Source organism: Anabrus simplex, chromosome 3 (assembly GCF_040414725.1).
Source record: "Anabrus simplex isolate iqAnaSimp1 chromosome 3, ASM4041472v1, whole genome shotgun sequence".
Classification (NCBI taxonomy): Eukaryota; Metazoa; Arthropoda; class Insecta; order Orthoptera; family Tettigoniidae; genus Anabrus; species Anabrus simplex.
This window is the reverse complement of record NC_090267.1, coordinates 104302021-104327103: the sequence shown is the minus strand read 5'-3', so window position 1 is coordinate 104327103 and position 25083 is coordinate 104302021. Positions and strand designations below refer to the sequence as shown.

Genomic DNA, 25083 nt, shown 5'->3' with positions numbered 1-25083 from the left:
AAGTTCCAGGCTGTATGCTGTACTTCATTACCATGATTGATTTAAATGAAATTCATAGTAGACTATTGTTTCCTTTTATGTCCTTTCATATATACAGATGTATCATAAAAGAATATTAAGCAAAATTGTTTATTTAAGACATGTTTTAGAAACTATGAGCATATAGGACCCAGTAGACAGGTTAAATTGAAATTCATGATAAAAATGAAAATGAATAAGCAAAAGGTTTAATTATATTTTAAATTCAAAAAATCTGATTTCAGTCAAAACAATCCAATTTATTTTTTCAAAAGGATCATTTCACTTAACCAATCCTGGTTTTTTATTAGTGATACTGTAGTTTGATGCCTTTCTTTGCCAAGTAATCTGCAGTTTCCTTTCCAGTTATTCTACTGTGTAGAGAAATCCATTGTAGTGAGATTTATTTGTAAAGTTCTCGCAGAATGTTTTTCATTTTATGAATATACTTCACAGTTTTGTTTGTAGTTCATATATATGGTGATATAACTTAGATTGCCTCTTTAGAATCTTTTGATATGGCTATCTTTTTAGAGGGTACAGGTGTGGTTTTGTACATTGAGAAGGGTATATGAGAGGGATCTGTATTTCAACATCAAAAGTTGTTTCATTACTTATTAAGTATTTTGTTCCCAGGTTCCTATCATTGACATCCCTGAGCTTGGCTCCCTGGCTGCTGCCACATTGTATGAGAAGCTCAAGATCCAGAGCCAAAATGATAAAGAAAAGCTGCAAGAAGCTAAGGATCTAGTGTATTTGAAGGGGTTTTATGATGGCGTAAGTAATGTTGATTCTTGAATAATGATGTATATTACTTGATGATGATGATGATGATGATGATGATGATATACAGAGTATATCCAAAGTCCATTTACACTTTCAAAATTCAATTACACAAATATCGTGCATGATATCACTTATGTACTCATACTGTACTGAAGAGAAACTTTCCATTTTCAATGCATTTACTGCCAAGCACGTAGTTCTGTACTTTGCCTATAATCACTGTTGGTTGCGAGGATGGCAATGTCTTGTACCGAGAAGGCGTTCTGTGTTTTTACTCTCTGATATATACAAGGGTGTGTAATGCATGTTCAATGGAAATTTCAGACCAAGAGTAATAAGTAGCCACCGTGCAGGAAATCAGTATACCAGTGGTATGAGAAATTTTTAAGTATGGTTTGCTTGTGTACTAAGAAGAGAAGTGGTCATTCCCAAGTGAGTGAAAAAACGTGAAACTACAGGGAGAGAAATTCACAAGAAGCGCAGCAAAATCGGTGAATCCTATAAGCTCCACATACTGAAAGTCTATGTTGAACATTTTATGTAAGAAACTGGCTATGATGCATCTATGACATTAGCTAAGACAATCTGATGAAAGCACTTCCACTTTTGAACGCCTCCAACAGTTGACTGAAAAGGCTGATGATGTCATGAATCACCAAATTTCAGTGACAAGGTGATTTTTCGCAGTAGCAATATTATTTTAATGCTTAAAAAAGCTGGTACTATTGTATTTTCATTTTTCATGACCCATAAACCACGTTCTTGTAAATGGAACCACAAACACAATTGTCACATTTGAAGTACCTAGAGACCTACCAAAATGATTGAATATCAGTCTTATTCACGAAACGTGAATCTTTCTGCACAGTGTCACGCCAAAAACTTATTGGGTCTTTCTTGCCAAGGCTTCTGTAACAGGACATTCCTAGCTAGACATGTTGCATCTATGGCTGATGCCTTGAATACAGGAAGATTCTGATAATTTACCTCCTCCAAAAGAATGTAAACCCATCTCATTTCCATATAAGAAAACTTTGTGCATACCTGAACACAGAGTTGCTTAAGCCCTAGATTGGAAATATTGCAACATGGGGCTCTTGTTTGATGCAATAGTCTCCATAGTCCCCCATCTTGATAGTGTGCAACTTTTCTGTGGAGATACATACAGAGCCATCTGCTGCCAGGGTCACAAAAGGTATGTTGAAAAGAATGTGGCAGGAGCTTGATTGCCATATGGACATTTGCTAAGTTACATATTGTTCTCCAATCAGATCACTATAATAAACATAGTAGTGAGTTTTCCTTCAAAATGATATACATGTGAGTGATGTAACTTAGGATTTTTGTGTAATTGAATTTTGAAAAATATTCTGGGCTGTACTTAATTATGCAGTATTCACTATGCTAATTTTGGTCAATTATCTCATGGGAGTGCTGTTTCCTGTGATAATGACCATCATTGGTATGGGATTCTTTTGTGTGAGACCATTAAGCATATATAGGTTATTGGATGTGTGTTTTTTAAACATTGGTTTCGAATGTACAGAATGATCTATACCTGAGGGGGTGGTGATTTTTCGCAGTAGCAATATTACATTTAATGCTTATAAAAGCTGGTACTATTGTATTTTCATTTTTCATGACACATAAACTACGTTTTTATGTGTTTTAAACATACATACATACATACATACATACATACATACATACATTATCATTATAGACTGTTATGCCTTTCAAGCCTCTGTGAATTTACTGAATGTCGCCACAATTCTCGATTTGCAACTAGTGTTGTGGCCTCATTTAGTTCTATACCTCTTATCTTTAAATCTTTAGAAACCGAGTCTAACCTTTGTCGTCTTGGTCTACCTCCACTTCTCCTACCCTCCATAACAGAGTCCATTATTCTCCTAGGTAACCTATCGTCCTCCATTCGCCTCACATGACCCCACCACCGAAGCCGGTTTATGCGTACAGCTTCATCCATCGAGTTCATTCCTAAATTAGCCTTTATCTCCTCATTCCGAGTACCCACCTGCCATTGTTCCCACCTGTTTGTACCAGCAATCATTCTTGCTACTTTCATGTCTGTTACTTCTAACTTATGAATAAGATATCCTGAGTCCACCCAGCTTTCGCTCCTGTAAAGCAAAGTTGGTCTGAAAACAGACCGATGTAAAGATAGTTTCGTCTGGGAGCTGACTTCCTTCTTACAGAATACTGTTGATCGCAACTGCGAGCTCACTGCATTAGCTTTACGACACCTTGATTCAATCTCACTTACTATATATTACCATCCTGGGAGAACACACAACCTAAATACTTGAAATTATCGAACTGTTCTAGCTTTGAATCACTAATCTGACATTCAGTTCTGTTGAATTTCTTACCTACTGACATGAATTTAGTCTTCGAGAGGCTAATTTTCATACCATACTCATTGCACCTATTTTCAAGTTCCAAGCAATCATTCTTGCTACTTTCATGTCTGTTACTTCTAACTTATGAATAAGATATCCTGAGTCCACCCAGCTTTCGCTCCTGTAAAGCAAAGTTGGTCTGAAAACAGACCGATGTAAAGATAGTTTCGTCTGGGAGCTGACTTCCTTCTTACAGAATACTGTTGATCGCAACTGCGAGCTCACTGCATTAGCATTGCCACAGTCTGCCATTAAGAGCAAGTTGTCAGCTTAGGCCAAACTGCTTACTACATTTCCACCTAACTGAATCCCTCCTTGCCATTTTATACCTTTCAGCAGATGATCCATGTAAACTATGAACAGCAAAGGTGAAAGATCGGTGAAAGATTACAGCCTTGTCTAACACCTGTAAGTACCCTTAACCAAGAACTCATTCTACCATCAATTCTCACTGAAGCCCAATTGTCAACATAAATGCCTTTGATTGATTTTAATAAACTACCTTTAATTCCATAGTCCCCCAGTATGGTGAACATCTTTTCCCTCGGTACCCTGTCATATGCTTTCTCTAGATCTACGAAACATAAACACAACTGCCTATTCCTCTTGTAGCATTTTTCAATTACGTGGCGCATACTGAAAATCTGATCCCGACAGCCTCTCTGTGGTCTGAAACCACACTGGTTTTCATCCAGCTTCCTCTCAACGACTGATCGCACCCTCCCTTCCAAGATGCCAGTGAATACTTTGCCTGGTATACTAATCATTGAAATACCTCAGTAGTTGTTGCAATCCTTCCTGTTCCCTTGCTTTTAGATAGGTGCAATTACTGCTTTTGTCCAATATGAAGGTACCTTACCAACACTCCATGCTAATTTTACTACTCTGTGAAGCCATTTCATCCCTGCCTTCCCACTGTACTTCACCATTTCAGGTCTAATTTCATCTATTCCTGCTGCTTTATGACAATGGAGTTTATTTACTATCCTTTCCACTTCCTCAAGCATAATTTCACCAACATAATTTTCCTCCTCCCCATGAGCTTGGCTGTTCGCAACACCACCAGAATGATTTCCTTTTACATTGAGAAGATGTTCAAAATATTCCCTCCACCTCTCCAGTGATTCCCTGGGATCTATTATGAGTTCGCCTGAATTACTCAAAACACTGTTCATTTCCTTTTTCCCTCCCTTCCTAAGATTCTTTACTATTGTCCAGAATGGTTTCCCTGCTGCTTGACCTAGCCTTTCCAGGTTATTACCAAAATCTTCCCATGACTTCTTTTTGGATTCAACAACTATTTGTTTTGCTCTGTTTCTTTCATCTACGTACAAATCCCTGTCTGCCTCGGCTTTTGTTTGGAGCAATTTCTGATATGCCTTCTTTTTACGTTTACAGGCTGCTCTCACTTCATCATTCCTCCACGATGTTCGTCTGTTCCCATCTTTACACACAGTTGTTTCTAGGCATTCCCTTGCTATTTCTACTACAGCATCCCTGTATGCCACCCATTCACTTTCTATATCCTGAACCTGCTTACTGTTTGAAACTTCTCACTAATCATATCCATGTACTTCTGTCTAATTTCGTCGTCCTGGAAATTTTGTACCCTTATTCGTTTGCAGACAGATTTCACTTTCTCTACCCTAGGCCTAGAGATACTTAGTTCACTACAGATCAGATAGTGGTCTGTATCATCAAAAAATCCGCGAAAAACTCGTACATTCCTAACAGATTTCCTGAATTCGAAGTCGGTTAAGATACAGTCTATTATGGATCTGGTACCCCTAGCCTCCCATGTGTAGCGGTGAATAGCCTTATGCTTGAAGAATGTATTCATAACAGCTAATCCCATACTAGCACAGAAGTCCAGCAAACGCTTCCCATTAGCTTCCATATCTTCCCCACATTTATCAATCACCCTTTCATATCCTTCAGTTCTATTCCCAACTCTCGCATTGATATCGCCCATTAGCACTATTCTATCCTTGCTGTTGACCCTGACCACGATGTCACTCAATGCTTCATAAAACTTGTCAACTTCATCATCATCATCTGCACCCTCACATGGTGAATACACGGACAGAATTCTTGTCCTAATTCCTCCAACTGACAAATCTACCCACATCATTCGCTCATTTACGTGCCTAACAGAAAGTTATGTTGCGTGCAATGGTATTCCTGGTAAAGAGCCCTACCCCAGACTCTGCCCTTCCCTTTCGAACACCCGTCAAGTACACTTTATAATCTCCTATCTCTTCCTCGTTATCTGCCCTTACCCGAAAATCACTTACTCCTAGCACTTTGAGATGTATCCTCTTTGCTGACATAGCCAGTTCTACTTTCTTTCGTCCATAAGTCCCATTGATATTGATAGCTCCCCATCGAATTCCATTTAGTTTTGCGAAGTTGTTTCCAAGGAGTCCCTCGCCTGTCAAATGGGAGTGGGACTCCGTTACTCCCATAGGTCCGAGGCTTGCTTAAAATGTTCTGAACTGAGCTCGATAGCTGTAGTCGCTTAAGTGCGGCCAGTATCCAGTATTCGGGAGATAGTAGGTTCGAACCCCACTGTCGGCAGCCCTGAAAATGGTTTTCCGTGGTTTCCCATTTTCACACCAGGCAAATGCTGGGGCTGTACCTTCATTAAGGCCACGGCCGCTTCCTTCCTACTCCTAGCCCTTCCCTGTCCCATTGTCGCCATGAGACCTATCTGTGTCGGTGCGACGTAAAGCAACTAGCAAAAAAAAAAAAAAAAAAAAAAAGTTCTGAGCTCGGTAAATTCATGAAGCATAATGCTACCCTACTTGCACATAGTCCAAGTGAGAATCTCTCCTCTAACGGATTATGGACCACTGGTGAATTGTGTAGTCCTATCCGCCTGAGCACAAGGAGGGCCATGACTCAGAATATGTCCGAGATGCCCACTCCCATTCCATAGCAACTGGTATCCCGACTCTCAGGACCACTTACCAGGCCACTCAGCCGTTGCCCATAGTTCACGAACTAGGACGTGACTGCAGTAACCCACAAACATGAACCTTTTTAAAAATGTGATAAAATGCATAATTTTCTTAAAATGCTAAATTTATACTAAAATGTTATATAAATGCAAAATTGACTTTTTTTTTAAATTAAATGTTTTTTTTATTTTTAATTCTGCTTTTAAAAACTTAAACCTAGGAATTTGGTCACCCTTAGACTGCCTGCAAATGCTTTTGGCTTTTAAACTCAGATACCCAGAGTTGACCAACCTATGCAATGTGTATGGGGTTCTGTGAAGGTTGTAGAGGCTGAAAGATGTTTCAGTAAATACAATTTAATTGTAAGAGAAACGAGAACAAGGAAAGAAAAAAGTATTCATGATATTCTATGATTTCCTCCAACAGTGTTCCTGATTCATGAGCAGTTTATTTTGTATATTGTCTTTTTATTATTCTGATTTGGCATCAGTTGTTTTTTTCTATAATGCTTTATCCTATGTCAATTTAAAATAAATGTATAATTTTATTATACTTACTACATTTAGGTGTATGCCAGTGTGTTTTTAATTTCACATTATCCGGCTCCATGGCTAAATAGCTTCCACGCTGACCTTCGGTCCAAGCACTCACACGTTCGATTCCTGATTTGGTCGGGAATTTTAACTTTCATTGGTAAATTCCTTTGCCTCGGGGGCTGGGTTTTTATTCCATCTTCAACATTAGAATTCATCCCAGGCAGGTTCCCACCTTCACAGATGCGCAGATCACCTATAGGGCAACCCAAAAGGCCTTCATTCACCTAGCCTCTGTAGTTATTGTTTCACATTTATCACAATTAATTCAAATTCAGTTATTTTCTTCAAAAAAACTATTAAGTGCCAAATTACAAACATGTAAACACTACAAAATGCTGAATCTGCAAATCAAAATTCTCAATTTCTAATTTCAAAATGCTAAAAATCACCTCCCCTACCTGTAGAGCTTGTATATGAGACCCCACATTTATGATGCTTGTACATTTGTTTCCTGTGTCTGTTAAGAGGTTGTCAAAAGCAGATTCTTATTTGTATGAGCACTGCGGTGTGTATTTCAGAATTATGGCTGGTTTGGCCAATAATTAGTTTTTTTGTGTGTATTTTAGTTGTTAATCTTGCAGTGAATCCTGTGAACTAGATGCTGCTTTTTGGAAAGAGTGTTTTAAGGTTCTATTCTTTGTTTTGAATGTTGTCTTATATCCTTTACCTTTCCTCCCTCTACACGTGTAGGTAGTTCATGACAAATATGGTTGCTTTCTATCAGTAAATTCTTTTTCTAGGTTGGACCATGTTGTTTTATATATCTTATTATGTGCAGATTGTTGACATTTCAAATAGGTTGTAGTATTATTCAGATCGACTGATGTACCCTACTCGATCCGAGGTAATCAATTTCTCTGGCCAACAGGAACAGATAGGGAATCTGCCACCTGGGCGACTGCCCTAAATGCAGATCAGAATTCATTCAGTTCATTCAACTAATATCAACTAATACTGCAATGTATTCCAAACTTGTATATAAAACGATACATGGTCAAACCTGGCAAAAGAACTTAATACTTGCTCAACAGACCATGGAAACTTCTTATCTCTCACTATGTTCCAGTCCAGGTCTTCTTCCTTCATGCATCTTGGCCAGGTTTTTATGTCATCATCTAGGTCTTTCCCTACCTACCTTTCATTTTCTTTGAATATAAGTAAATTGCTTGGTCATTCTTTGTTTTCATTGTTTACTTGGTTTTTCCTCATTTTCTGTCATTTACCTATCAGATATATGGCATCGTTTTTCTACCTATGTTCTTCTTCCATATTTGCTTGGATATTAGACCCCCTTGCTTATTTACCCCCTGGCTTTTTGAGACAAAAGAAAATGAAAAAAAAAAATAATAAAGCTTGTATATAAGACACCCCTCCCCACGTAATTCTTAAGAGAATGACGACTATTCCGCTTCGAAATGGGTAAGGCCAATAGCATTACACAAATTTGTGAATAGTTTCGTCCGTCTTACTCGCGCAGTGAAAACACAAATTAAAGTCATGCGATACAACTGTATTTAATAGTTAAAAAATGTCTGCCTCGATAGCATACTGCAGCTTTGATGACGTTGCGCAAATAGGTAGTTTCGTATGTCCGACCCCCCACCCACATTGCAAGCACTCATCAATCATGCGATATGTTTGTGTTTTGTAGTTAAGAAAGTCACCAGCGTAACGGTCAGCACAATTAGCTGCCGTTCTCGGGAGCCCGAGTTCAATTTCCAGTACTGCCAGAGATTTAAGAATGGACGGAAGGTTGATACGCAGTAAAATGGTACATGCAGCTCACCTTCATGCCTAATAAGAGCTGCACCACCTTGGGATGAGGACACGAGTTTACTTTAGTTAAGAAATACTCACAGTTGTTGCTATTAATATAATGGGTGAGAACATTAACAAAATGATCATTTAACCTTTTGTTCAGTGAGTTTTTGGTGACACGTACAGACCACCTGGAATGAGTTTTTCTTGAAAATCTTGAATTGTTGATTTTAAGTTATTTTGATTGTAACTTTTCTCTATTAATAAAGTTACATAATTTACACTTTTGGTACATAACTGATACCTTCAATGTAATTGAATATAGTGGCGTAGATAATATTTTGTCAAAATACTGAAAGGAATAATAAAATTACAAAAACATAATTACTCTCTATAGGTGATCAAGTTTGTAACTTTTGCAACACACTGACTTGACTTTACAACAGTTTCACCCATCAAAATGTCTTTAGGGTATGGTACTCTTCAAAACAGGGGTGTAGACAGAGGGGTCTGTCAATACACATCCATTTAGTGTCTGTTCTTTTGGTTGGTCTCTTCTTTGTGTGCTGACACAAGAAACTGCTGCTGTGGTTTCTGCTTTGATTGCATTGGAGGTACTGGTTTAGGGAAATGACGTCCAAAAAGTCTCAAGCAGTTTCCTCCTGAAGGTGGTCGACCTTTTGTTGGTTTCCTCTCCACTGCAAATTCCTCTAGTAGCTGATCTATAAGGCAGAGATGGAAGTCAGGTAGCTGTGGATTTTTTCCACTCTTCACCTTGTAAATAATGTAAGAGTTCAGCACTGAAATGTCCATCAGGTGAAGAAACAACTCCACATACCATTTCAGTGTTTTCCTGACATTTGCAGTGAAGCTTACTTGCATATCAGCTCTGTCAGTTGGGCCAATGTTCTCATAATTCAGTACACTCAAGGGTTTCTTTTTATTCTGCCCTGTGGCGTGATCTGTTTTATCTGTTTCTACCATCATGTTCTTGTATATGCTAGTTAGCATGCTAACATCCCTTTTGTCATGTCATCTTTGCGCCAGCATTTCATTGATGTGCCATGAAATACATTCTCCCTTTTGAATTTTCTTCAGGAAGTGTGGCATCCCTTTTCTGTTTTTTCTGACTGTGCCACAAGCTCCAGTATTTTCCTTGTGTAAATACTCAAAATGATCTAGGCTTGTGTACCAGTTGTCAACATACAGGTACTGACCCAGACACTCAGAGTTTTTCATCGTGTTTAATTTCCATATATTTTCCAGTATAAACAATAAAATCAAGAATAAACCCAGTTGCACAGTCACAAAATATAAACACCTTTATACCAAACCTATGTTGCTTTGATGGAATGTATTTTCATTTTAGGCAACCTTTCGAAGCAAGTAGGCTCACATCGATACAGATATTTTGGAAGGGATAGAATATAGATAGGAATTTTTCTCTGAAATAGCTTATTATAGGCCTAATTTTGTAAAATCTGTCACCTGAGGGTTGTAGGTTGTTGTCAGAAAAGTGAAGCAGTCTCAGAATGAGGGAAAAATTGTCGAGAGAGATCACTTCACCGAACATCGGAGTTTCAATAAATTAATTTCATCCTGTTTTTCTCCACATGGCCCATCAACGAAACAGTTGCCAGGAAAACATAAAGAGTCTCCACGGTTATGCCTTGCCACTTATGTAACTTCGACTTTTCCTTTACTTCTGTATTTTCCATAATAAAAAATAGTACTTGTTCATTTCTGACACTATCAAATTCATAATATTACAATCAACAACTTCTTTGAAAATAAACGCTTCAAGACTTGACTCACTGTCATTATCATTCAAATGAAGATTATCACTAACACCTGAATTTGATGCATCAAAATGAGCAGAAAGCGTAGGAAGAAACCTACCTAAAAAACTCCACTTTCTTTCTTTCTTTCTTTCTTTCTTTCTTTCTTTCTTTCTTTCTTTCTTTCTTTCTTTGGTTTGAACAGCTGACAGCTTAGCCTTCTTTGTGATAGCGGGTTGCACTTCGTCCTCAGTTTCCGTGCTGTCTTCCGAGGAATTACCAGTTTCACTCTCATCGGACACAATACAATCACTATCACCATCATAAATATAAATTTCATCGTCAGCCTCTTCGTTAGTCAAAATATTATTTATATCTTGCGGAGCAAGCCCGCATCATCCACTTGATCCCGCCATTACCACGTGTATTTTTTTACTATCAGAGTGTGTTTGTTTCTACGGAAAGCATAGATGAGGGAAAAGAAAAATTGTGTATTGTCAAGGAATAGTCTTGCAATGCACACACAGGAAACAACAATAGAAAAAAGTTCCCATGTGTTATTGTAATCCGTAGCACAATCTCATAAGAAATTATGTTATGTGTCTACAGATGCTGGGACAGAATTTCATCACAGAACATGCAAGATGTGACAAAACATGGAGTAAACTTTGCTGAACATGTCAAACATCCCTAAAATTGTTCTAAAAATTTGCCAGTATGATGTCAGGAAACAGTTTGAAACATTCAACATGAAACAATAATACTATTCAGGCGCAAACTTCGAGAACGTAAATGGACGGCAGTACTCCCGTGGGCCACGCGCAACACAACGTAAACAGGCGGGAGTACTGCTCATTGGGTTAATATCTTGTAACTCAGGCCAATATAGGTGATTTCTGGAGAGAAGTAGGTTTAAAATGTAATAACATTGCAGTCATAATGATTGTTTTACTTGTCAATGTACTTAACAGATAATAATGATAATAATAATAATCATCATAATAATGGTATTTGTTTTACGGCCCACTAACTATTTTTATGCATTAATTTAAAAAATGGAGACAATGGACATACAAAATGAAACATTTATGATAATAAAAATGCAATAGCTCTATAAATGCAGCAAAATTTTCTGTTCTTTAGTTATATTTTCTTTGTTGTGGAACTTCTGGCACTATCTGGGCACTTGATCACATACCGTACCTAATCTAAACAATGCACGGTCTCTCTTATCTCAGTTACAGTTGTTTAGGTAAATCCTGATGTGATAAATGTGGAGAACAAGCCTGAAATATAACTTTTTTTTATTTTTTTTTCCCTCTAAATCTTCAGTTATCCAAAGAATGCTTCCAGTCACTATGTATTACATTCAGAAGTACAGCTCGTAACTTACACTAACAATCAGCTGACGGGTTCGCACGCTTTCTACAGCACAACTTTTTTTGGAAGCGGTGGTGTCTGCTTCACATACACCAACTGGGAATAACAGAGACTATCTCCAGAAATCATTTGCGAATAGATTCTCACTGTTGGGACTCTATAATCAGGAACGAAACTATTTTTAAAAGTTTCAAAAAGACGGGATTTCGAATGGTGGTGAAGATTACGTCATTTGTGATGATAACAATGCCAGTAGCAGGGAAGTTGGTGGCTCAAGACAACGATAATTCAAATGAAAGTAGTGATTAGGTTTATTATGCAATAATCGTACTGCTCAACTGACAGAGACAAATGACTGGCCATGAAATTCTTCTGTATTATGCCTAATATTGCATACTGTGGTAAATAAAACTGTAGGCCTAACCTTTATCCCTTTTCTAAACGGGGTTGAATATGAAGTGAGACGAACTTCATAGCTAGTTTTTATTACTGGATGTCCTTTCTGACGTCAAATTCATCAGAGGAGTAAATTGGATGAAACGAATAATATAAGAGTATCAAAAACACTATATTTAATATATATGTAAACACTATATTTAATATATATGTAGCAAAAGTCATGTTTTCACCATTCATTGTCTATTTTTAAAATTTAGAAATGCTGCCTTCCAACAAAGGTAGCCAGTAAGACTCAGAATACAATCACAATTTTTTAAAGAATAGTGCAGAATAACATACCTGTACAATTTATAGTTCTTTATACCCAGAAGTCACTGGACAGAATGGGAGGCCATCACATATCGGACCCTAACTATTTCAAAAGGGACACTGGCTATCAGTAAGTAATGCATGGTTGCCAGCCATTAAGGATTTACATAGGTAGTTCTTTTCCTTGTCCTTTCCCTCTTATTATTTCATTTTGGTGTTTTCCAAATTCGTACATTCCTCATCACCAGATGTTTCATTCCAGGTTTATGTTAGTGTCATACTTTCATATGTATGTACACCTGTTCTGCTCCCCTCCCTACGTTCCCAGACCAACTCTGATGGTACCGTCAGCTGTAGTGGTGGTCATTTCTGCTGTTTTAGGAAAACGCCAACGAACTGTTTGTTTGTTAAAAACAACTGTTTTCCCAAACAGTTTGAATACAACAGGTCATTCGTTCATAACGAGAAAGTGAAGGACGAGTAAGTCACATGCACAAGGGGGCTGCGGGATAGGAAATGAGATATTTCACCACCTTTCAATCTAACTTGTTTCGTAATGTCTAAGCAGACAGCACAAGCTGAAGGCTGACGAAATACCTGTATGAAGGATATAGGGAAGAACGATAAGACGAGTGAACACTCCATTGTTAAGCAAAGGATATAGTCTGTAAAGACATTCACTTATCATTAGGCTATCAACTGACATTAGCGTTTTGTGATCGCGGCGGTCTGCTCATCGATACGGTTCCACACACCCGGAGTTTTTGTTAACCAGTCTGTTATTAGTGAAGTATCTATAGCAGTATTATTATACAGTGTCTATGTTCATCATATACCATTATAAGATTATTGTTCAACGAGAACTACTTTAAAAAATAGAAGTTACAGAATGTTATAGATAACAGTGATAAATACACACACAAAAAACAAGAGTATTCATAAGATGCACAATATTAGGAAAACACTTAAAAATTAATTATTCATATTTACATTAAGGAACATTAATATTTCGACCTCTTTTTGTGAGAGCTTTGCATTAATTACCAATCCAATTTGGGAAAGTAGGTCTTCAATATGGCACTGATGTGATCACTATGCTACACTTTATTATACTGTTCACATGGTACCCGTTATGAAAAATACTCAAGCACTAACTCTTCGTATTTACATTGAGGAACATCAACATTTCTACCTTTCTTGATGACAGCCTTGTTCTCCTTTCATTAATAATCAGTCCATTTCGGGAAAAAAGTCTTTCACAGGGCACTGAAGTGGCCACTATGTTACACTTTGTTACGAATATTTGTGCTAAATTGGGATACACATGTTGGTGATTTTTCCACCAATCTAAGGGGCAATTAGATTCCCCTGCTTCATTTACACGAGGTAAAATGTCATCTTTCAAATACAAATCCAGTTCCTTGTTGGCTCGTGACAGAGGGCTGGTTTGAGGATGTTTATCTCCAATAATGTCGTTGAAAATGCTCCAAGCGCTTATTGGACAAGAGGGCTGAAATGCACCAGTTGTAGATGGAAGTGAGGAGGACGGAATGTCAATATTCTGCTTCTCGCTGGTCTGGGCGTTTCTCTCTATTAAGTCTACTACCAAATTACGCACCCTCTTTTTGACGTTATCTAGTGCCGCAGGGTCCTGAAAAACGTGGTCTTTATAGCGCGGATCTAATAAAGTGCATAAGGCAAAGGTGCTGTTGTGTTCAACATTCTTGAACCTTTCTCCTAACCCTTTAATAAGGCTAGCAATTACGGCCCTCACTCCTTCTGTGAACTCGGCTGATTGCCCGAGTTTTTCGCAAATACCTTTCAGGCACCTGACGACCACAATCACAGAACTTCCAGTCATATATGCTTCTCACTCAGAGAATTAGTCATTTCTTCAAACGGAGCTAGCACATTGCAAAGTTGACGACAAGCTTGCCACTCTTCGCCAGTTATTACGGGCAGATGTTTATCTAGCAGAGCAGTAGTGGCCCTGATAGCTTCTTCGAGTTCTACAAATCGACGCAACATATAAAAAGTTGAATTCCAGCGCGTCGTGACGTCTTGGGAAAGGCGTTTAGGCACTGTATGTCCACTTGATATCTGGTACTTCAGTAGTTTTTCGCTTGCTAGTGAACTTCTCCTGAAGTAGCTGACAACTTTTTTGATTTTCTCAATGGTGACTTGCATGTCCTGAAGAGAACCCTGGACAATCAAATTTAATAAAATTTATGAGCAAAACAGCCATAGTGTTCCCACTTCAGAATTTCCTCAAACGCGTTTGTTATATTACTAGCGTTATCAGAAATTGAAAAATTCACTTTGTCATGCAGCTTCCAATCGGATAGTATGCACTTAATTTCGTTTGCCAACGCAACAGACGTATGGCTTCCAGAAAAACTAGAACACTTCGGTAAAACCGTCTTGAAGGAAAACTCTTTCGTAATGTAATGCGCTGTTACGGCAATGTAACTCTCTGCAACTAACGATGTCCACAAATCAGTTGTTATGCACACACTCACTGCTTCATTCTTCACTGTCTCTCTTATTAAAGAAAACTGTTGATGATAGAGTGCTGGAACCATCACATTTGAAATAGTCTTTCTACCAGGTAATTCATAGCCAGGGATCCACTTCATAAGTTTAGAAAACCCTCTATCCTCAACAATACTAAAGGGCTGATAATCTAAAATAAATAAATCAAGTAAGTCACGATCAATTAATTTCTTTTGGGCAGATGAAACATTTTTAGTGACGTAAGACCTAATTAATCTTTGTCTTTTAGGCGCAACACATGAATCAGCAGTCGAGGCTTCGCTATCAGGCCTGCTAGTGCTAATACTAGGTTCCTCTCTATCTTCTGTAGGCCTAGTTGGTCGTTTTTCCGCTGAAGGTATTTCCTTAACACTATGACACGTTAGCTCAGTATATATTGCTATATGTTTTCTTTGCAAATGTCCTTTCAAATTTGTAATAGTTGACTTGTAAGAAATAAGTTGCTTGCAGGTAGTGCAAAGCGCCTTATCATTGTCACTTTTCGTGAAATAATTCCACACCTCGCTTCGTTTTGACATGTTGTAAAACAACTCGCCTCGCTCAGCACTCGGCAAACTTAACACCGTTCCGTTTTAAAACGGGCTTGAGAACACCGGTACATCACCCGACAACAGCCCACACAACCAGCAATAAGCAAAAACGTTGAAGAACTGTTCATCGGCTAAAAGTTGCTTTTCCAAACAGCTCTTGGCTCACTGCCAACTAAATACGAGACAAACAGTCGATTTGACAGCGAGGGAATGGGAGTGGTTAAGTACCGAGCAATGCCGATTTCAGGCCGAATAGCTCCGAACGCGCGGGTAGGTTCAAGGTTACATCAGTGTCTACTCACTAGCGAACAGTGAAAGACAAACTGTGGACTGTATTGAAGGAAAAACAGTTTGGTGGAACTTTTAAAAACAGTTCGTTCGTTTTCCACCCGAAAACTGTTTTCTCCAAACAGTTGGGCGTTTTTCTGCCCATCACTAGTCAGCTGCCACTTTGAATGCTAGCGCTGTGCCAGCGTACGGCAAGCCATCTGGTGACAAATGAACATGTCGCTTCCTGTTACTAACGGCAATAATTAGTAAATCATCATCTGGCATCACTCCACATATGGAATATATGTTTGTTGAGACCGTAATTAACTGTCAAAAAGTATTGATATGAATTGTCTGTAAATCACCGAATGTTACTAACATCTCTGACCTTGAATCCGACCTCAAACTAGTACCATCCTATGAGCATTTACTACTTCTTGGTGACTTTAACATAAATATCTTAGCCCCGACTGGCAAATCAGACCAAATCAGCAACCTATTTACCTCCGTCGACATGGCTATCTTACCACGAGATGCAACTAATCATGTTCATACACTTCAATATTCAAGCTATTCTGGAATTGACCTCCTGATTACAAATAACCCGCATTTTCTTAAGTACGGTCGATTTCCTGTACCTGGCATTTCAACTGATGACTTAATTTACCTGTGCTACTCTCTGTGTGTGCAAAAGTACAAAGCTTAATACATTGGTTACAGCGATCTGAAAAATATTGATCTACAGCAATTACACAAAGCAGGCATGAAAGTGGCAAGATTTAACTTTCTAGTCATTGGACTGTATGACGAGCATGCTCCAGTTAGGCAAGCTAGAGTCACTCGCTCGCCTGCACCTTGGTTAACTAGCGATATAAAAACAACAGTGGCTCGCTGTGATGCAATATTCCACCAATACAAGGAAACAAATAATGAAATAGATTTTGAACAGTATCGTCCTTGATGTAACAGGACAAAGCAATTAATTTGCAATAGCAAATTTATTCACATTAAAAATGTGGGAACTTAAATGCACATGACACCTGGAACCAACTTCGAGCTAAGGGAGTTCGAAAATGTAAGGAGCCTTGTCTGCCAACTATATAGCTCGATACACTAAACTCTTACTTCATAAATAACCCAATAAAAGAATCTCAACCTCAAAATCATATCCATCTAAATAAAAGAATCAGTGATCTTACAGAAAACGAACATACTTTCATTTTTTCACGCTGTTCATGTAAATGATGTAAAGCGTATTTTGAATTCAGTTAACTCACAAGCTAAAGGAGCAGATAACATCCTAATAGGCTTTGTAAAAAACATTATTGGTGCTGTCCTACCAATCATTACCCACATTGTCAACTACTGTCTAACCACAGGGACGTTTCCGACTGCATGGAAGGATGCTCTAGTAACCCCAATATTAAAGCAAACCACAGTAAATGTGCCATCTGATTACTGGCCTATTTCGATTCTTCTCCCTCTCTCGAAAGTTCTTGATTGAGTTGTACACGAGCACCTAGTAGAATTCTTAACCAGTCATTCTCTTTTCAACCCATTGCAGTATGGCTTCAGAAAGGAACACAGTACTACGACTGCCCTTCTTCGAGTAACAGATGACATAAGACTAGCAATGGGCAAACTGTAGGTGACAATACTGACACTCCTCGACTATAGCAGTGCGTTTGACATGGTAAATATAGACATACTATTATCCAAGCTCCGCTCTCTGCACATCGGCCCGATAACTCCAGTTTTTTAAACTCGTACCATACAAACCATCACCAGTGCATAGTGGTAAACAATCAAAGATCCCAGTGGGCTGTAAAATCATCCGGTGTCCCTCAAGGGTATGTTCTGGGGCTCCTGTTGTTCATCTCGCATATTAATGCAATGTCCTCCACACTTCAGTATTGTAACTACCACTTATATGTTGATGTTCTGCAGATATACAAACACACCACTGTAAATAATTTACATGAAACAGTTCAGCATATTAAATCAGATATTGAAAGGCTTACCGCCTATTTTAAAAATAACCACAAATCCTAAATCCTCATAAAACACACAGTATTATTATAGGAAACTCTTAAATTATTACATGTAATAAGAAATATCAATCCTCCTCCAATCATCATCAAGGACTTTGCTGTACCGTACCTTAAAAATGTAACTAATCTCGGAATCTCCATCAATGAGAATCTGACCTGGAATGAACACGTAACTAATGTATGTAGAAAGGTTCATGCAGCTCTATATCCCCTAAAACGTCACAAGAATGCTTTTCCTCAGAACCTTAAATTAAAATTAATCCAAGCACTACTATTCCCAACTTTAGACTACTGTGATACGGTACTAGTCAATCTAAATGCTGAACAAGCTTTGGGACTTCAACTAGCACAAAACTCATGCATACGATATGCCTTCCAGCTGCGACATGATGTTCATGTTACACCATATTTCAAAACATTGGAATGGCTACGCATAAATGAACGAAGGAATTTTCACCTAATGACACTTCGTTACCAAGTACGTTCGACGAACACTCCTACTTACCTATCTTCTAATTTTCGTTTCCTTTCCTCATTCCATGGAATTAGTTGCCGTTCTGGTTCTCTACGTGAAATTCCACTAAGTCGAATGAATTCCTACAATCATTCCTTTTTAGTTACTGCATCGAGACCCTGGAATACACTCCCAATGGATATTCGGCACCTTACTTTGTCTCATGAATTTAAATCTGCCTGCCGAAAGTTTTTCCTGGGAACATATAACTGAGTTGTGCGAGTCATAGTGTGTATGTGTGTGAATGGGTTTTCTTTTATCTGTTATGCACTTCAATCATTATTATTGTTGTGAACTCAACTGACACTGCGGACAGAAACCTTTATAAGAAAAAAATTAATGGATGGAAAGTGCAACCAGAGAACGAAGTGAAAAAGAAAACTGGAGCGAAGTGGACAGAAGAACGAAAAAGGATCCACGGAGAAAGGATGAGAGCTGTTTGGCAACTCAGAAAACAGAATCGTTAGAACTTTGTGTGATCTATTGGGTCCATACACACATAATAATAATAATAATAATAATAATAATAATAATAATAATAATAATAATAATAATAATAATAATAATAATAATAATAATATATTTATTTATTTATTTATTTATTTATTTTATTTATTTACAGAGTTTACGCCCACATTGGAGCACTTAAATCAGACTACAACAAATTTGTCTTCCTTTACTTCTCCCAAAAAGTCTTGAGTCTGGTTGACCTGGCTGCCCTCTTCGCATCCATTATAACATATTGTTTCCTCTGTACAGTGGTCAGAGGAAGCCTGATGCATTTATTCTTCAAAATACTTTTCTCGCCTCTGTTTTCTATGGTTTGCATGGTAATATTCAACTCCTCCAAATCACTTTGAACTTCTTTAAACCAATTGTTTTTTAATTTACTATTCCAAAAGTAATTAAATAATTGTTTTAAAACTCTGTTATCACTTAGTCAAAATATATGACCAAAAAAATTAAATAATAATAATAATAATAATAATAATTCATAATATTATATTTTATCACTATTGTCACACTAATAGCCATACTGATTTGTAACCTAATCTTAGTTTATATGTTTGTAGTATTATTTCTTTGTAGAATTACTCTGTCTTACCCTTTATCTTCACATTTTTTAAATTTTTTTGTTTAAGGTGGTTAAGTGTAAGAGAGGGCCGTGAGCCCTAACTTCGCCACAAATGTAAGCCAGGAATGAGTAAATAAATTCAAGCCTTCATTATCGGACAAGTCTTCCTCATGAACAGTCATGATTTTCTTCTAAATATGTGGAGGCAAGTTCTTTGTGAAACGTAAAGAATTTAACTTTATTTTCTTGACACTGCATAAGCCAAAAAAGCTTATGTCCTGTCTACATGGTCTTAGTAGGTATTATTTAAAATCTTAAAATTACATTGTTTGCTGTATGTAATACAACTAGTAAACTTTGATTAACAGTTGCACATTTAGAAATTATTTTCTTGGCATACTGTATGTGTAAAGGAAATGATGGTGTACAGTATTTTTTTGCTATTTGTTTTACGTCACACCAACACGGATAGGTCTTATGGCGACGATGGGACAGGAAAGGCCTAGGAATGGGAAGGAAGCGGCCGTGGCCTTAATTAAGGTACAGCCCAGGCATTTGCCTGGTGTGAAAATGGAAAAACCCTCTTCAGAGCTGCCGACAGTGGGGTTCGAACCCACTATCTCCTAGATGCGAACTCACAGCTGCGCACCTCTAACCGCTCGGCCAACTCGCCCAGTGGTGTACAGTATTCTTGGAGTGAGTGTGGTAATTATTGGCAAAGACGAGGAATGAAGGATGGAGTAATCCATGTTCATATTGAGGTTTTTAAACAACAGTGCATGAAAAATCTCTAGTTATGACTGATTCATTTTAATACACACAAAATAACTCGGTATTGTTAGAATGTCTGCAGAAATCGGTTGTGTAGATTTTTTTTTTTCAACTCTTGTCACCAGATGGCTCTCTATATGCTGGCATAGTGCTAGCTTTCCAAGTGGCAGCTGACGATACCATCAGAGTCGGTCTGGGAAGGGAGGGACGGGTGCATAACAGTTGTACATTGTGTTCAGTTTTACTAATAATTACTGCTGCACTTAATTTCCAATTTCAAGTTAAAGTACACCATATACCATCTGTGTTTGATTATGTATTAGCTGCAAAGCTGATGCTAGTTTTCGATGGATCGACTGTGGACTTGTTTGTTTTGTAGTGAGACCATCAGTACACCATTTGTAATCGCAACTGGTTTGCGATAACGCTATTCATGTTAAAGTTCACATTCATGATGGTGCGTGTTTCAATAGGCCTAATTTTTCCTGTAGAAATCCTTCCTCGCATAAAAGTGGCTTCCTAAATTTTTGTTATAAAACTTGAAAACAGTGCATCTATTCTTGCCTCTGTGGATCAGTGGTAGAGTGTCAGCCTCCAGATCCTAAGATAGTGGGTTCAAACTCGGCGGAGAAAGTAGAATTTTTGAAGGACGGAAAAAGTATATTCGACACTCCATGTCGTGCAATCTCTAGTGACACATTTGGTGTTTACCTGACAGATTTGATTAAATCTCAGCCATAGATGCCCAAGAGAGTTTTGGTTTACTCGTTCTGCCATCTAGTAGGCCTAGAGTAAAACAGAACGTTGAAATTGACGAGCAGACAGCCAGATGGCATCAAATTAAAATGTCTGCACATGGTAGCTGAGGCCATATGATGATGATGATGATGATGATGATGATGATGATGATTATTATTATTATTATTATTATTATTATTATTATTATTATTCCAACTGAATTTCAGTATATTTTGAATCATATCATGAGTTATGGCAAAATCATCATATTTCTTAATTTAGTTATACATTCTAGCACAGAGGTGCTCACGCTGGGCGTTCCGTTCCATGGGCGCCCAGCACTGTAAGTGGGTGGGCTGGAAGGCGATGAGCGCAGCGTATACTGTTTAACCATAGTGACGTGGCTACTTCATAGGCCATGGAGGTTGGGCAAAGTTCTCCCGATGACTCTCGATCACAGCGACGATCCCGAGTTTGAAATGAAGGCAGAAAATTATGAAAGAAAGAGGACTGAAATTCATGTCATTATCAATTTACATTGCAAGAAATAAGTCAATTACGATCATTGCAGTTTATTTATTTTGATCGGATACAAGAAAGCGTTAGGCCAACAACCTCAAATTTTTTTATATGTAATGATTTACAGTTTTCACTTTTAAATTTTAAGAGCTGCTTTAGAAGCATTTCTAATATAATACGGAGTTAAGGTGGATAAGCTGTGGCTTGTGGTGGTTTGCGTTTAAATTATCTGATAAACTCACCAACAGTCCAATCATGTTTACCGCGAATAACATCAGTTTATTTATTTGAAGGCATACTGTATATCTGTCTGGTACATATATTTACATTCTCGTTGTACTTTGATCTTGAATAGTAAATATCTATGTTCTCATTTGTGATGAAACTCCCTCTCACCATTTAGAGGCTAGCTATTATCATTGGTCACCTGTTAAATTTTAAATGCTATTTTCAGACATTCGGTGAACAGGGAAAGTAATGCAACACTACAACACTGTGCAAAATCAAGCAGTAAATGTGCTGAATTATATAATTATAATATATTTTGCTTAATGAATATCAGGAATTTTTCTTTTAAAATGGAAATACTGTCATGTCCATCCAAGAAATTGTAAATCATAGCTTGTACGCTTAAATCCTTACCTTTGTAGATTGCAAGAAGAAAAAAATAATGTGTCAGTTTTCTTTGAATGAATAAATATAAATAACACTGACTGTTTATATTGAGCACAGTATAAATCAATTCGGAATATCTTGAAAAGGTCAGGTGTTTTTGTTTTAAATACTGCACCCCAATCAGCATTTCGCTGAGTAGTGGAGGAGAGCATCATGGGCACACATCGATGGGGACCAAGGAACACTGAGGGAAGCAGACTCCTAGATCTCTGAGAAATAACATAGTTATTGGTAATACCTGGTATCACAAACAGAAACGTCACAAAATCACCAGATACGGATGGAATGGGCAACAGGAGTCAATCATTGATTATATTATGGTAGATAAACATATACAAGAAATGTTGTGAAAGTGATCCCAAGTGTGCCTCTTGACAGTAATCATAGGTTCCTTGTTAGTTGTTTCAGGTTTAAAAAGTTGAAGGATAAAGAGAAGGCCACAGAATATCAAGAAAAAATCTAGCAGCAAATACCGAAAACAGACACTGGAACATTTGAAGAAGACTGGAAAAATTTCGAGGAATGCTTGGTCAAGACGACAGAGGAGGTGTGTGGAAGAACAAATGGCAAAAGGAAATGGAAAGAGCCACCATCCTGGAATGATAAAACAAGAGACACAGTCCTTAAAAAGAACAATGCCTACAGAAAATACTTCAAAAGTCAAACATAAGGACAAAGAGCTCTATAAGTTGGCAAAAAAAGAATCTAAGCAGGTTGTCAGAGCAGAAAGAGAAAAATTGTTGAATGAATGGAGTGATAAACTAAATGATGATGTAGATGGCAACAGAAAAATGTTGTATAGAATGATGAAGAATAGGAGGAGGGACAAAAAACAGACTAATTATCTGACTAGTAATAGTGGGTATCTCATTACAGATGACAGAGAGGTCAAAGAAAAATGGAAGAATTATTTCAATAAGCTGTTAAATGTGAATGATATCACAAACATTCCATTAGATTAGTAAATGATGGAAGGATGGAAGACACTATAACAGATCTGCATGGAATGATATAAAATACGCATGGAAATACATCAAAACAAGAAAATATCCAGGCATTGATGAAGTGTGTGGTGAAATGGTCAGGTCTATGGGTGATGCAGGAAAGCAGTGAATATAGAAACTTTTTCATAAGATATGGAAGGATGGGCAGATACCAGCAGATTGGGAAAAAAGTATCATCATTCCATTCTTTAAGAAAGGTGACAGGAAGAAATGTTCCAATTACAGAGAAATTACATTAATTTTCCAAGTGGGAAACCTGTGTGAAAGGATTAAGAAAGGAAAATAAGACCATTGATAGAATCAAAGTTATTGGAGGAACAATACAGATTCCGGAAAGGCAGATCAACAATTGATCTAATACATGGACTGCGTCAGCTAATGGAGAAATATTATGAACATAATAAGGTCCTTTGGCTGGCCTTCCTGGATATCAGAAAGGCCTTTGATGCTGTAAGCAGGGACAAAGTCTGGGAAGTGCTGAGAAACAGTGGAATCAATAATGACATAAAACGAATTGAGAATTTATATGAAGACATCAGTAGTCGCGTCAAAACACCGTCAGGAATGACGGAACCCTTTAGAATAACTACGGGCCTAAGACAAGGTGGAGTTCTGTCACCTCCTCTCTTCATTAATGTGATGAATGAGATTCAACAAGTATGCCAAAATGTTGGTGACAACAAAATGAAAGTCATGCTATTTGCTAATGACATCTGTATATGGCAGATTCCAAGGAGGAACTTCAGAATCAGATTAATGCATGGACAGTAACAGCTAAAGGCTACGGCCTAAGATTCAGTCAGGAAAAAAGTGCAGTGTTGGTTATGCAGAGAAATGGTCAACCCGAAGGTTACATTGAAATAGAGAGTAAACAACTCAAGATGTCCAACAAATTCAAATATCTAGGAAGCATGATATCAGCAAAAGGCTCCATTGAAGAGGAACTTACCAGCAGGATTCAAGTTGGAGGAACATTCTGTAGAGTTGTCCGAGACCTAATATGGAACCCAAAAGTACCATTGAAATGCAAGCGAGCAATTTATCTGACTTATTACATGCCAGTTTTGACATATGGGAGTGAGACCTGGACCATGAAGAAAAAGGATGAAGCAAGGATTCAGGCACCTGAAATGAGATTCGTCCAAGCGATGGTTGGCAAAACAAGATGAGATAAAATTCGTAATGAGAACATCAGGGACAGGGCTCAGGTTGGCAGAATACAGGATAACATAACTCTGAGTAGACTCAAATGTGGTATGGTCACATGCGAAGGATGAATCCTGATCGCATACCCAGAAAAATGTATGATCTGCAGTTAAAATATTCAAGACCAAGAGGGCGGCAATGAATGCGATATACAGACATGATGAAAAACAGCATTCAACAACGAGGAGGGGACTGGGACAACACTGAAGAAGGAGAAAAGTACAGAGACAGAAGTTGGTGGATGGGCTTCATTCGCCGACCCATCGTATAAAAGGAACGACGTGGGATATGTATGTAGTGGAGGAGAGCTTCGTAATCACAAGTGAACATCAATGCTCCCTCCCTTCCCTGCAAAGTGTGTCCGCTGTCTTGCTTCATTGCGATTTATGCTTGTTACGTAAGCTGCCCGTATTTATATCGCACTAGCCCGGCCGCACTGGGCTAGCCTCAACAAGCGCCCAGCTGAGCACCTGTTCTCTAGCATTTCGGTATCGATCCGAGGATTTGAATCCTTTTGGTACCACGAAAAACCGTGCACTTTTATTTGTCCCTTTCAGTTTGTCTTTTTGATTGTGCCAGTATGTAATCATGTTAAGTTAAATATTAACTTTTTGCTATTGACTCACATTATTACATCTTATAAATGTCATCATTGGGTCCTATTGAGCAACATATACCTTTCTGAAGGAATGTTTTTTGAGGGGTCCACCTTTACAATACATTCGGTTTTTTATTGATTGACATAAATAATGTGTCATTACTGTGTCCTCCTC

General features: G+C 37.9%; 1 protein-coding gene across 1 annotated transcript in view; it reads left to right on the top strand.

Moving 5' to 3' along the window:
• LeuRS (Leucyl-tRNA synthetase) overlaps positions 1-25083 on the top strand; it is a 427288-nt gene that overhangs the window by 221844 nt on the left and 180361 nt on the right. The window contains exon 8 of the mRNA XM_067142663.2: positions 655-795. Coding sequence (XP_066998764.2) covers positions 655-795 — 141 coding nt within the window. The remainder of the gene's footprint in view (positions 1-654; positions 796-25083) is intronic.